General features: G+C 43.4%; 1 protein-coding gene across 3 annotated transcripts in view; it reads right to left on the bottom strand.

Annotated features, from left to right (window-relative positions):
- The window catches only part of TMEM164 (transmembrane protein 164), a 37,203-nt gene extending 31,913 nt beyond the window's left edge, over positions 1–5,290 (bottom strand). Inside the window, exons 1-3 of one of the 3 annotated variants that reach the window (XM_059482875.1) lie at positions 5,114–5,290; positions 4,900–5,000; positions 3,025–3,586 (exon numbers count right to left, since the gene is read on the bottom strand). In XM_059482875.1, the coding sequence (XP_059338858.1) occupies positions 3,025–3,390 (366 nt within the window). In that variant the 5' untranslated portion in view covers positions 3,391–3,586; positions 4,900–5,000; positions 5,114–5,290. Of the gene's footprint in view, positions 1–3,024; positions 3,587–3,715; positions 3,979–4,899; positions 5,001–5,113 lie in introns of those variants that run through there. The other 2 variants (XM_059482874.1, XM_059482876.1) reach the window with 2 other exon arrangements.
- Positions 5,291–14,766: the final 9,476 nt, after the last annotated feature.

Genomic DNA, 14,766 nt, shown 5'->3' with positions numbered 1-14,766 from the left:
ATGTCTTGAAAATATAACACCTGGTTCCTTGAACATATGCTGATTTTTGTTTCCTGCAATGGAAAGGCAAAAGTTTTGAACAGCCTGGGGATTTAATGTTTCCTTTTTATGTCAGGTCTGCAGCAGCACTGGTCCACTCATATTGCCAGTCCTAAAAGGAGAGTGGTTTGTGGCTTTTGTTTTCTAACAGAGGTATTCAAATAATTTTCACAAAGACCATTTTTTATGTAGAGTTCACTACGAATTCCTTCACAGACTTCTCCCCCTTGCTGCACAAACAGTCCCCATCCCCACTCCACAGCTGGCAGAGAAACCACACCAGTTTCCATTCACCTTTGTTACAATATATATATATCATTTTTTAAGACTAAAAGGATTTCTCTCTCACTGGTGAAGAAACACCCTTCTTCCTCCAAAAGCTAAGCAAGAAGCCAAAACCCAGAACAGGAAATGAGTGCCACAGCTTCTAGTAATTGAAGCAGATGACAGGGTGGCAACAAATTCTAGGAAGCTGATTAGCCATGAGACCTGTTGAGGCAGTTAAATACATTCATTTGATCAACACTTCATCCCTGCAATGACACATCTAAACTAGTTCTTTCCACTTATGAAAAGATTTGAACACAGGTTGGCATGATAGGCAAAAAGCAGACACCTGGTCAGAACAGAGTCATTTCTAAAACTCAGCAGCCATTGTATTACACAATTTTATCTACCCAAATGCACACACACCTAACTTCCATTTTACTTTGATCTCATTTCAGTCTTAGGTCTTTTAAAAACAGGAATTTTACTTTTATGCAGGGAAAAATCTGAAGCATAAATTTGTACTTCAAATATTTTTGGCTCAGAGCCCAGAGTATTTGTTGCTGAGGTGAAACAGTCTCAGCTGAAGAAAATGAAAACAGAAACAGTGAAAGAAGAGACCTTTATCAACAGCTACTGTCGGCTTCCCTTTGAAGTGATCTTGATTGTTGTAGCACATTTCATCTCTTCACCTTCTACTTTGTTCATGCTATTATTTAGACACAGCAGCATTATGTACACACTACTTCAAGAAGAGAAGTGAAGGGCAAATATATTTTCATATATTTCATCTTACAAATCTGTTGCTCTCAGCAAATTCAGGCCACGGAAACAATGTTTTCCAACTATGTATTACTTGTCTGCTGGTGAAGGTCATTGACAATCTTTGGCTCTAACTCTCTTTGTCTGCTGAAAGCCATTGGTTTTGCCATTATTTTCTTTCTCTACATTAAGCCTAAGCCTATTTCTAATGCATCTTTTTGAGGATGAAAGGGCATGACTTCCACATTTTGCCAATATGCTCACCTTCTCAATTTCACAAATGCTGGAACACCATTTCTAGTGAGTAATTTGCTAGGATTATTTTTAAAACGTCACAATTAGTTAAAAAGAGATTCAGAAATGGCAATGCCTGACTACAGAGCTTAACTCTCAATAGACTCCATCTCCCTCTCAGGAGGCATCATTGAAAGAGGTGAACAGAACTGGCTGTCCCAGGTCTGTGAAACATTCAGCTGAGTACTTATTGTTAACATCATAACATAAAGACAACTAAACTCTCAAATCCTACTGTTAATATATCCTCACCTCTTTTCCAGAGAATTAATAGGAAAATTTTCCAGTTATCATTGTGTACTGCCTAGAAAGGAAATGTGGCCATATTAATTTATTTTAATTATTTCTACATAGTCCTTGCATACCTTCACCTCAGTACTGACTGGCTGATTTCACAACAATCCTTTATCACTTCATGGGAAGGAAGTGTCCTATGCTGTAAATTACTGTGCAAACACTGCATCACAGCCTAGGAATTTATATAACCTACTACTTCTTTCTGGAACTGTAAATTAATTGCTGTAAAAGTCTTGAATATTCCTGTATCAGCTTGTCCCCCTGCCCTTGAAATAAAACTCATCTCTCAAACCACTGGAACAACCAGAAAAGATATTTCCCTGCCTTTTAGGAAATGCTCTCCAGCTGTGAATCCAACAACAGGCTAGATCTGATTCTGCCCAGATCACCTCACATACTGCAATAGGAGACCCAGAATGGCATTGATCTGATTTTCATCTGTTATTGATCTTAGACAGACATTGCTATCATGGCAACTTTCATAAAAGCCTTTTTGACATTCTTCGCTTAATTCTTGACCTTGAATTTTTTAAGCCATTCAGTGCTGAGGGTATAAAATTAGTGAAATAATAATATTTTTGACATCTCCAACACTCCATAACAAGCTCAGCAAAACTGATAGTTAAGCACATGCACAGAAATATTAACAAACACAGCTTATAAGCTTTAGATAGCCCAGTTCAGTAACAGTTTGTCTATGTATACATTATTTTGAAATCTACACAAACTGCACATTATAACACATCAACAACCATGCCCCAAGTCATAAAAGGAAATGGATTATCCACACATGATAGGCCACATCAGTTTGTTCACCCCACATATGAGAAACAGGTAACACCTGTTTCTTTACTATTCAGCCTCTAAAATTAGAAAGGTAAACCAACAGTATCTGCACAATGAGTAATTTGTTTCTCCAACACCTTCACAAAATAGAATCACACCCCTAGAAGGCACTTGCTTGGAAAAGCTGCGTGTAAATTACATAGCTGGTTTTGCATTTAATCTGTTTTCATTAGATTTTAGCAAATTTTAGCACTGCTGTCAGTGTGAACAGCACCTTCTATTCTTGAACAAGGATCAGGTGAAGGCAAGTGATGAGAAAGCCTTAATCATCTACACTTTCAACTAGAGATCTGGACATTAGTTATAGCTACAATTTCACCTTTTCATCTGACTTGGGTTTTTTTTGATACCTTTTGATTCAATTGACCCAAAACTTATGTTTTAAAATATTTATATCATTCTTGGCATTTGTATTTTTGCCAGGCACTTTTGGTCCACAAACCAACTATGGGGGGGAAAACACTATTTTGCAAGTACATCACAAAAGCAAACTTCCAGGTGACCCTGCACGAGCCTTACCTGCATCATGGTGACCACGTGGCAGGGATTCAGGAGGTAAATGACAGTCCTGGTGGCGAACTTGAACCCCACCTCCAGCCCAAAGATGAGGCAGAGCAGCACCAGCAGCACGTTCTTGCCCAGGCTCTCCCGCTTCGTCTGGGGCTGCTGCAGCAGATTCTCCAGCTCCTGGACGTGCTGCTGCCTCAGCTTCCACAGGGACACGAGGATCTCCACGGTGCCCACGCTGAGGAAAACCAAACTCTCCAGCAGGCGCTGCTGGCCGGAGAGAAAGGCGGCGCATTCCGGCCCTCCATTGCCAGCAAAGCTGGGGTCCACCCCGCCGTACATCCAGTCCAGGAGGTTGTGGAGGCTGTAGCGAGACATGGCGGGGACCTCTTCTCCAGGAGCAGGTAGGAGCGAGACGGAATCAAAGCCAAAACACCGCCGGGCTGACGAAGCACGAAACGCTGCCGCTGCAGCCCTTCCTTGCGAGGCTCCGTGAGAAGCGGGCAGCTCCGCTCGGGGCACGGGCACCTCTTCCCTTCCCTTCCGCTGCCCGGAGAGTCCCGCACGCAGCAGCCTGAGGGGAGCAGAGGCCGCAGCTGCCCGGAGCCCGCCAGCTCCAGACCCCCGCCCCGGGACCCTCCTCTCCCCGCCGGCTCTGCCGCCCGCCGCTCGCCCTTCCCTCCCCGATCCGAGCTGCCCTTACCCTCGGCCAGCGCCGTCTGCGGCCCCCTCAGCCCGCCCCGCCGTCCCTGCGCGGCCCCCGCATCCGCGGGCGCGGTACCTCCACGGGCGGGCGGGTGTCAGGGAGCGGCAGGCCCGGCGCCCCCGGCCATGGCGCCGGCGAGGGACGGGAAGGAGGAAGCACCGCTGTGCTCGGCGGCACGGCCGAGACTCCGGGCCCGAGCGGGCGGGCCGCTCCCCGCGGCTGGCCCGGCCCTTGCCCGGCGCCGCAGCATCACCCCACCGACGTGCCTGACTCACGCCGAAAAATGGACGAGTCCCCCGAATTGGCTGCGCCCGGCCGCCCGCTCCTCCCTCCCGCACGGCTGCGCCCGCCTCCCTCCGCTCCCCACCGCCTTCCTCCGCCGCCGCTCCCTCGGCGGGTGCGCGCTCCCCGTGCCCGGTCCGTCCCGCCTGTTGCCGCTGATTTCGCCCGGCCGCCCCCCTTCCTCCTCCTCCTCCTCCTCCTCCTCCTCCTCCTCCTCCTCCTCCTCCTCCTCGCCCCCTCAGTGCCACCGGCCGGGAGGGCGGCAAGGAACAGGCACAGCTCTGCACACCCGTCAGCGCCGTCCTGTTCGCCGAGCCGATCGGCAGCGACCTTACCTCGATAAACGAGTTTTTCAAGTGCCATTGCAGCAGATACAGGTAGGTCGGCCGAGGAACGACAAACCCGAGCGGGGCTACAGCTCCAAACACGAGTGGGGCTCCAGCCCGGCTCCGGTGTGGACATGGGCAGGTGCTCCCAGCCAGATGTGCCCAGTGTCACACACACAGTGCCCGCAGCCAGGTGTGCCCAGTGTCACACACACAGGTGCTCCCAGCCAGGTGTGCCCAGTGTCACACACGGTGCTCCCAGCCAGGTGTGCCCAGTGTCACACACAGTGCCCGCAGCCAGGTGTGCCTCCTGTCACACACAGGTGCTCCCAGCCAGGTGTGCCTAGTGCCTCACATAGAGCGCAGACCCCAGCAGTCTCAGTGCTCAGACTGTTTACTGCCATGTGTGCCCTGTGTAGCAAAGCAGGGTTTGGTTCCTGGTTTGTAGCATTCTGGAAAGGCAAAGGTCTGTGGGGATCCGGAGAGAGCAGCAGGTTGAGGTGATATTTTCAAGGCAGTCAGAGCCAGGTCATCCCCTGAGAGCTGACTCCTAAAAATTTTATTTCACATTACCTGCATGCAGCACATTCCTCTCCCCATCCTGATTATTTCAGAGCTTTCCTTCTCCACAGGACAGCATTAGGACAGCACCATCACTGGCCAAACTGCTGAGCCTGATTAATTGAAAATAAAAGCTTAGTTCCACAAATAAGTTTGAAAAGACCAGTTAGATACCAATATTGGCTGAGTCAAAGTGATTTCTATATAGACACAGCAGCAGCAGCACCTGGTCTGTAAAGCTGGAGGCTGTATGTCACTGCCACTGCTGTGGATGAAATTACTCCCTTTTGGGGAGAGAAGGGATCCCACCAGGCTTTTCCAAAATCTTCAAGGACTCCTTTCCACAATTTGAGCTTAATAAGTATTCTACAAAATGCTGGTTCTTCAGTCACTGCTGATTGATTAAAACCCCTATTGTTGATCTAAACCTGCAGCACAATGTTCCTGTAAATTCCTGCTCCATTAACCAGACACACACACCTGCAACACACACATACTGCACTACCCTGCTTCACAGCCTGAATTCTCAAAACAAGCAGTTCAGCACTAACGCCAATATTTGCCAGTTTTCTTCTTCCTCTATTTCTAAGCTGTTCAAAAAGATACTCTATTTCTAAAACACAGGATTACTGCTCACAAAGCACAGAGTGTTTTCTCTTAGGGGTCTGCCAATGAACAACCTGGGACAGATCTGTCCTTTCCACTCCCTCAGTCACATACGACAGGACAGCTATTGCAGCTGGAAGCAATCCCAGGCAGTTTTGTATCTTGTCTCTGCATTTCAGTCTCTCACCTTTGGCAGTGTCTGGGGTCTGGGTCTCTGACTTCTTCCCTGAGCTTATTTCTGGTGAAGTGAAAAACCCCTTCCATTAGAACAGCAGCACATTGTCAGGTGCTGGTATTTCAGATGTAGTGATTTCTTTAGAATATGGCCTAGCCTCAAGAATATGAGAGCTTGGTTGAGTGATTTGGGGTTGCTGTGTTTTTTTCAGAGATTGCCAGTAAAGAATAACTGGCTGAAAACATGAAAGTGGGCAGCATTTTGCTCACAAAAACAGTGTTTGCAAAATGATAGCTTGTTGTCCATTAAAGAGGAGGGAAAGAGCACAGCTAAATAAAGACAGAAGTCATGAACTCTAAAGATTTAAGCAATCAATAGTTAAGACTTCACAGGAAGGAAGTTTAAAGAGAGGAGTTAAGAAAAGCAATAATTCTTTAGAAAATAATTCAAAGGGCCATTTATCCCAATTGTGAGCAGAACAGAAATAGCAGTAAGCTTAGCTTGGCCACATCATGAGGTCTCTATTGACCTTAAGCACATGAAGAAAATACAAAGGAAGATGGGTCAAATCACTAAGAATAAGAAAGAAATACTAAAAAAGGTACTGCTGCATTGAACTGTCAAGAGTTACTAGATAAAAACTGCTCTTTACATGTATTTGTACTAAGAAGGAAATAGAGAAATTATTAACCCCCTACTCAACAGAGAAGAAAATCTATCAACAAATTATGAAGACAACTAAAGGGATTGGTGTCTCTTGTATTGGACTTACAAAAAAGACCATGCACAAGCAGATAGTTGGGACTGGTGATGCTGAGAACAAAATTATCTCAGCCCAGAGTAGGAAAAGAACAGATAAGGAGCACTCAAATGAACCAAATGTTTTCAGTTTGAGTCTAGAGAATGTGATTGAAAAACAGTTGAAGAATTAAGAAGGTAAATGAGATGGTGGAAAAACTGAAGAGGCAACTGTACATTGCTGTTATCAGAGGGGATGGAGCCAGAGAAATACAGCTCAATTTGAGTGTAAGTAACTTAATTTAAAAATCCTTGAACAAATAAACCTCACAGACTATTGTTAGCAGCTAGATGATAACCAGAGAAAAATTGCAGTCAACATGGATCTGTCAAAAATAAATCACACCAGATAACTTGATTTTTCTCCTCCAATAGGGAACAGGCCTTACGGATAGGACAGAGCCTGTTGTCAGCTTGATTATGCTTATGACACTTACATGACATTTTCTTTAAAAAGCTAAAGAAAAACAGTCTGGGTAAATGTTCTATGAGGTCTGTACAAAACTTCCTGCATAGCAAGAAATAGTTCACTCACAAAAGGAGAGGATATATTGCTGGTTTTTTAGAGCCTGTCTTCAGTCTGAGTCTTTGTGTTATTGATATTAACAATTTAAATAATGGAACAGAGAAAATTCTTATTAATTTTGCAGGTGATGCGAAGGGGGGAGGACACAGAACTACATTTCAAAATATTTTTTGACCATTCAGGGAACATTTAAAATAAATAATAACTTTAAATAATAAAGATGTTCAGCAATATCAAGTAGAATCATAGTTCAGCACATTATACTGGTATAAATAATTTCTGCCTTTCCTCCTCCCCTTGCTACTCATTTTCTGCCTCACTGTCTTATGCCAGCATTAATTTTTCTGGGGCTCTGGTTGACTGAGGAAGCTGATTAACTTTACAATTATAATTCCAGAGTTGGGTGTGACCTGGAGCACTTTGCTGATCTATATGATCCTACTTTAGGTTGTGGCAGTGGATGAGGTGACCTGCTGATTTCTTGTCTTGCTGTGATATTCCACTCATTAGAAAGAAGGAGCATGGTTGGCATAAAATTTAATATCTTGGTACAACTGATACTTCTTTGCAACAACACAATATGGATCATTCATGTTCAGACTGTGATCCAAAATAAACCCAAAATATCTGCTTTTCTGATCTCAATCTGCTGAATGGCTTATGCACAGTTCATTCATTCTCTCTGAGTTTCTTCATCTTTTTGAAAAGCACCCTGAAATCTATGAATAACAATTCAGTATTATTGACTGAACACTAAGCTGTTGCTCTTTTCTCTTTATTAACCATTTCTTCTCATCCTTTGCCTAAGTAAGTTAGGATTTTACTACAATCCACTGTAAACATATGTATCTCCTATGTCAATAGAAATGGTTCTCTAAAAGCAATAAATTCCTGCAACTAAAATGTTTGCATGAGAGCCTGAGGCTTGTTCTTGCATCTAGCATGAGATTTATTTTTCTGTCAGTGGCTTCTTTAAATATAAAAATGGTGAAATCTCATGTTAATCCATGAAGAAATGCCAGGTCCTGGGCACATCAGGAGCCCTTGACCAGCCAGAGCCCCAGTCCTGTCCCAGGCTGGGCCTTGGGCAGTCTGTTCTCAGCTCTGGCCTTTGCTGCTCCTGACTTATTGAGTGCTGTTCCTGGCCTGACCCTGGACCTGGCTTGTCCTCCCTCATTTTTTAATGATCACTGGACTCTTGCAGCCCCTGGCACCATTTCAGCCCTGTCCTCCTGCCTGGCTGGATGCTCTGGGATGAGCCCTTGCTCAGGTCAGGGCCCCTCTGTGGCTGCCCTCAGCTCTTGGATTGCTGCCTCTGTGGGTACCACTCTGACAAGGTATGAAATTTAGAGGCAGTTTATGCTCTCTCTGGAAAAGAAAGCTCTGCATCTTGTCTCTCCCTAACTATCATTCCCAAATTCCATCTTTAGTGAGTCTGAAAGTAAAGGCAAGGCCTGAAATCTTGCATGTAGTAGGTATCATCAACAAGCATCACAAGCTGGACTTCAAAGCACAAGGAGTAAACAACCTTAATTCTTATTCAAAAAAGCATTTAAGCACATGCTTAGCGTTAGCCTGTCCTCAAATCCTTTGAATTTAATGATATAAATTTCCTCAGCATCAAGCTCTGCTGCTGTACTTTAGCAATGTGATTGTATACATCAGTATGTGGTTACACCTGTAGATGCACTTGAGACTTTGTGTCCTTGTTGTACAGGAGGTATTACAAAACACCAAAACAATAAAAACCCACAAGTTAAATGAGCAACAAAGTTATCTTTTAAGTCCTGAAATGTTTCTGGTGAATAACAATATTCACAGATCTTCCTTGTTTGTAGTTTTTTTGGCTGAAGAACAGTACTGGGCACATAATTGCAGTCTGAAAATGCTTTGAGCAGTCAAAATGAGACCTAGAACAGCTCTGGGCAGCACTTGCAGACTATGGGCATGAATACATTCAAGTTGTGTATGCAGAAAGCAACAGCAGTTGTAAACCAGAAGTCCTGTTTCTGTACAGAACAGAACCCCATTCTCTCTGGCTTCCTACTTACATCCTGCCTCCTTTCACTTTTCACTTGGCCTTCTTGTTTCATTCCTTGTAGCCCATGAATTAAATCAAATTTACTTTCCCTTCACAAATTAGGACAATTGCTCCCCTACTGTGTACTGAAGTCTGTACATTTACATCCCTCCTCTGACCTTATTTTCAGTGTTCTTTTTGTTGTTAGGATGGCTTTGACACTCCTGGTTGAGTTCTACTAACTCCTGAAGGGCTTATATAGTCTTAAGAAAATTCTTCTCATTTTATCCACTTTTCAGAAAGTAATCAAACCCTGGATCACTTGTGAAAGCAGTGGGGCCGCAAGCAATGCTTTACTGGCTGTGGCAAGGGCTGATGATTGCTTTGACCACAGGACTGTGACAGTGCTGGCAGTCAGACACTGCTGCTGCCTGCCCTGCTCTAGAGCAGCTGCAGCTGGGGATGGATCCAGGCCAGGAGCATGCAGTGCACCTCCAGATGTGCCATCAAACACTCCTGCCTTGCTGCAGATGTGAGATGCTGGGTAAGGGCTCTCCCAGCCTCCAGGGGCACCCCGAGAGTGTCCCTGCCCCAGGGAGATCAGCACCACAGCTGCCATGCAGGGCCTCAGTGGGCACAGGGGATGCACACACTGACAGCAAGCCACTCACTAAGGATGGATTTATTTGTTCTTATTTTTTCTGCTTTGTTGTGTTTTTTCCTTCTTTCTTCAAATCTAGGTTCATAGAGATTCTTCCATCAGTTATTCTGACTTCCTTCTATTGAGGCCGTTGCTCTCATGCATTTTTTATGAATTTAAAGAAAGGCTTATGGTAGTGTAATTTCTTACTTCCTCTCAAGGACTTTTCTTGAGAGAAAGATGAAAGTGTGTTGCATTTGTCATATCTCTCCCTGTCAGATAATTTAGCTAGAACATATGCTAGACAATACCAAAAAGTAAGTAATGTCAACTAGAAACATTCTAAATAGAAGCTTAAAAAGCATATCACATTGTCATGTTTTTTAACCTGATGGACTGAAAATAATATAAAGCACCAGCAGAAACTTGCTAGATGACAACTGCATGAACCAGCTTCTCACTGATTGACATTTCTGTCATGTTCACATTATTAGATTTAGTTTTACCCTTACATAAAATGCTGCAGTATTAATAGACACAAAAAACAGGTGGATGTAAAAGCGAGGGAAAGTACAGAACTATCGTGAATCAGCAAAGTTTGTTCTGAGATAAAGAAAATCATAGTTGACAGTTTATCTGCACTTGGATAATTTGTGTTGAAATTAAGAGGTCAAACAGTCCAGTCATTCTGCAATACAGGTGGAGGAGCCACCTGAAAAATGGGAATATTTCCTTGTAGTTTCATATTCTAAATGAGTAAACACAGTCTCTGAAGTTGTTTGGAGCTTGGGAAAATATATTTTTGTTGAGTCTGAAAAAATGGATCTATAAAACACATGTTCTTAAGAAAACTAAAGCTTCCATCCAGATGTTCTCCTTAAATTTGAAGTATCTTGAGAACGAACAAAATTATGAGTGCTCTTTTCACACATCAGCACTAAACATTTATGCCTCAGAACACTCCCTTTTGTGTCTGTGTCCTGTTGTTCAGCCATTTTTCAGTTTTCAAGTCATGTGCTTTATTTTATGTCCAGTACCAGTCCCATATTATTGCTAAGTATAATAAAAGGCATTTTACAAAGAACCATCCAAACTCTTTCTCTTGGAAGCAGAGCCTTAACAGCACTTTTCTCAGTCTCTAATTGTTGGTAGAGTTGAGTTAAGCTGTGACTGGTATACGTAGGAGGCACACTCTAAATCTACATAGATATTAAGGCAGAAGAATATGTGCTTTCTATTTTTGTTCTGTTTTGCTATAGTTTATTGAGCACACTGGCTCCATGATGAATTACTGAAATTCTTTTTGGCTACAACTGAGTTCTTAGTTTTAAAACTAAGAATTCATTTCACATTGTGAGACACTGTCACTGCTTATGAACCTCAACCTGAGGGATTCAGAACACTGTGTCTTCCCTAACCTTCTGTGTGGAATTTGCCTTTGTTATTAAAACCACAGTGATATTTGGTGTTCAAAGTCAGGGAACTGCTATATTTAACATAATGTAAAACAAATGTAACAGCAGTCTCACAAACAATGTGAAAGATGGGAATGAGAAGATGGTGACATCTCTGGTTAATTAAATGGTATGAAATTTGTACCATTTCATTCTATCATGGAATATCATGTGGTCAGGTCTATTATGTTACATAATTGTGTTATCACAGTGTATTTTTATGTCTTGTGATATTTGGGAAGGAGGTGTTGGATACCTCAGCTTTACAGTGAGTGATCAAGAAGTGTGCATTTTTCACAAAGATTTCTGAGCCAAACCTGCGTTCTGTTAGACCCTCCCATCATTTATTAGCATGCCCAGGTGTCAGTCACACACTTGAACATTTCTGTGAATGTAACCCCTGAAATTTGATACTTTAAAACACCAAAAGGCTGCTCTTATTCCTTTGTATTGGGTTTGCATGACAAGGTTTTGGAAGTCAAGGGGGCTACAGGGGTGACTTCTGTGAAGCTGCCAGAAGCTTCCTGATGTCCAACAGAGCCAAGGCTGGCTGGCTCCAGGATGGACTGGATGAGGCTGTGCCCAGCACCAACAGAGACAACAGCTCTGGGATAACAGATTTCAGGACAGACAGTAACCCCTGGGCAGCTGCAGTGGAAGGAAGGAGCAAGAACAAGTGAAAGAATCAACTGCAGACACCAAGGTCACCGAGGTGAAGAAGGAGGCACTGGAGCAGAGATTCCCCTGCAGCCCGTGGTAAGGACATGGTGAGGTAAGTCTTTAGTGTGTCTTAATAAGTGATTGAGGAAAAGTTGTATACTGGCATGGGTTCTGGGCAAGGTAATGCATTTCCCAAAGAGCAGGAGCCTCACACGGGACACAGGTCCCGTTTAACCATTTCATTGAACAGCCTGGAAGGAGCTGCGAGCCCTCTGGTGGTTGGTCACCCCCTGAAATTCTCATCCCAATGCTCTGTAACCAATACAATAACCCACACACACACTTTGCTTTCAGTAGCAGTACAAGTTCTGTTGATTTATCCCTTGAGAATGTTGCTATGACCACTTTTCTACACATAGGAAATGAAATAGTAACAATTTACTATTAATGAGTCTGAGGGAGTTGGGACTGCTCAGTCTGGAGAAGAGAAGGCTCCAGGGAGGCCTTAGAGCACCTTCCATTGCCTAAAGGGGCTCCAAGAGAGCTGGAGAGGGAGGTTTGACAAGGGCATGGAGTGACAGGACACGGAAGAATGGCTTTAAACTGAAAAAGAGCTGGTTTAGTTTAGGTCCTAAGTAGAAATTCGTCCCTGTGAGGATGCAGCAGCCTGGTCTAGCACAAGGAAGGAGATTCCAACCCTGGCCATTCTATGATTCCATGTTTCTATAAATTGAACTAGTTCTATTCCAACAATATATCACACACCTGCATGAGACACAATGCTTTTCTATAAGGGAGTTTTATTTTAAATTCCAAGAGTATGTGCCTGTTTCTGCAGAAGGGATGAGGGCCATGTGGTCACTGAGGGCTTGGCTGGGGCCTGGGCACACCAAGCATTCTGATAGAACAGGAGTTGGCAAAAGGAGTCATTGTTTGCAGGAAGGAAGGCAGGAATTGTGTTCTCAGGTTAGACCTGTAAGAGGTTTTGTAGTTCTCAGATGAGATGGGGTAGAAAGGAACTCGCTCTAAACTGCAGCAGTCACTGGACTGAAATTTAGTGATAAATAACTTGAACTAAGTTTTCTTGAAATATGTAAGGATTGCATTTATTTTAAAGGAGGTGATGTTTAAATATAAGAGGGTTTTTTTTTTTGTGTTATTTGCTGAGGCCAATGTAGTTCACTGTGTTTGAAGGAAACAAGAAAATACATATCTTGTGCAGATTTAATATCTCAGCTTATGTTCTTATCTTGGTATCCAGATGAATCATGTAGCCATTGCCTCCTTTATCCATCCCACATCAGTGGATGGTTGCTAACAGTTTCCAGTAATAGAACAGGGGATGCAAAAGAGTTTTTCAGGTCTGTGATTTCCAGATGGCTCAGCCACTCTTAAGCTTTTTCAAAAATCTTAAAAATATTTACCACAGAGCTTTCTATATCAGGATTCGTGGCTTGTGTACATGAGAGCATTTTCACAGCTTGGCTGATGGTATTCACATGCTTCAGAGCTGAGGGCTGAGTTTTCTCCTGTGGCTGATTACTTGGAAGGTTTCTTCCACAGTCCCAAACCTGACACAATCCCTTCCTGCCTGGATGGGAGGTCAGTGCTGTGGAACCCAGTACAGGTTGTTACCCAGCAGATCATATGGACTTAGCAACAGATTCTTCTAAAACTCCAAAACTCTAAAACTTGTCTAAAACTCCAACTAATGCTGAAGAAATATGCCCAAATTATTTACTAGAAACAGAGAGATAAGTTGAAACTGTTGTGTGGGCACATAAGCTCAAAGGAGCTCCAGGAGCATGTCATTGAAGAAATTACCCAGGGAAGGGGGAAAGAAGAACAAAATTATATTCCAGATTGAAACATTTCAGGTTATTCCTGCTTTTCAGATCTGTTAGCTGCTGTTCTGTTAAGTCCAAAGAGCACAAATGGCTGCTAGATTAGCAAAGAAAATTCTAGAGGTTCAGCTACACAAACAGAATAAAGTACAGTTTTCTCATTAAAAGATTCTTTAAAATCTTCACCACAATAACAGTGCATGCCTTCTCCTATTTCTGTAGTGCGGTGAAATTCTATGTTCTGTAAATTATGTAAGTGAAAGAAGGATATTTAAAAAAAAACTTGGTATCTATATAAAATCTGCTTTTCTTGAAACAAAACAAACCCAAACCAACAGGAAAGAAATCATCAGTCAAGCAGACAAGTGCAATTTGGTGAACATTTAGCAGAAAGTTTGTATCATCTGTAGGGTTGCCGACAGTTCTTATGCATTCATTCATGTGCTGTATAAAATAGTTCAAATGCCCTCAGGAGTTGGTATTTTGAGATATTTCTTTTGTAGAGGTTGAAGTACATTGGGATGAACACATGTAGAGAGTGCCCACATGAACTAATGTCACAGAGCAGGTGTGTGTGACCCTCCCAGGTGAGGCTCCAGGCTGTGATCCTGCCTGGACACCCTGTGAGCGCGCACCAGGGAGCACACCTGTGCTTCAAGAGGTGATTCTCCCCATTTCCACGTGGGTCAAATTCCTCTCCTCTAGATGATTCCTAATGCTGGAAAACAAGCTAGAGATCCGAGTTCTGCAATTAACGTTTTGTTACAAAATTACTCCCTGTCTAACAGAGAACTAAACTTGCACAGCAGGTGGCAGCCCGGTCCTGCTTGGCTTCAGCCTGGTTTGCACCTCGGAGGAAATCTTCCAGAGCTGGAGAGGTCACTGCTATTGAACAGCTGTGCTTTCCTGTCTGCAAAGCAGGAGATTTTTAGCAAAGAAGTCTTTGGTCACTGCCATATTACAAAGGCAGAGCGGTTTAAGAGGAGATAATTTGAAAATAAAATGAGTAAACTATGTGAGCAGCACGATTCACTGACAGTTTGGGATGTAGTGTAGATTCAAGTTGAGTCAATAGAATGTCAAAATAAGCAGTAAATCAAACTCTTGATAATCCTGCCTGAGTAATGTTCCACAGCCACCCCAACACATCTGCCTG

The sequence above is a fragment of the Ammospiza nelsoni genome, chromosome 15, assembly GCF_027579445.1.
Source record: "Ammospiza nelsoni isolate bAmmNel1 chromosome 15, bAmmNel1.pri, whole genome shotgun sequence".
In the NCBI taxonomy this organism is placed as follows: domain Eukaryota; kingdom Metazoa; phylum Chordata; class Aves; order Passeriformes; family Passerellidae; genus Ammospiza; species Ammospiza nelsoni.
The sequence above is the reverse complement of the archived record's forward strand: the minus strand, read 5'-3'. Positions and strand labels throughout refer to the sequence as shown.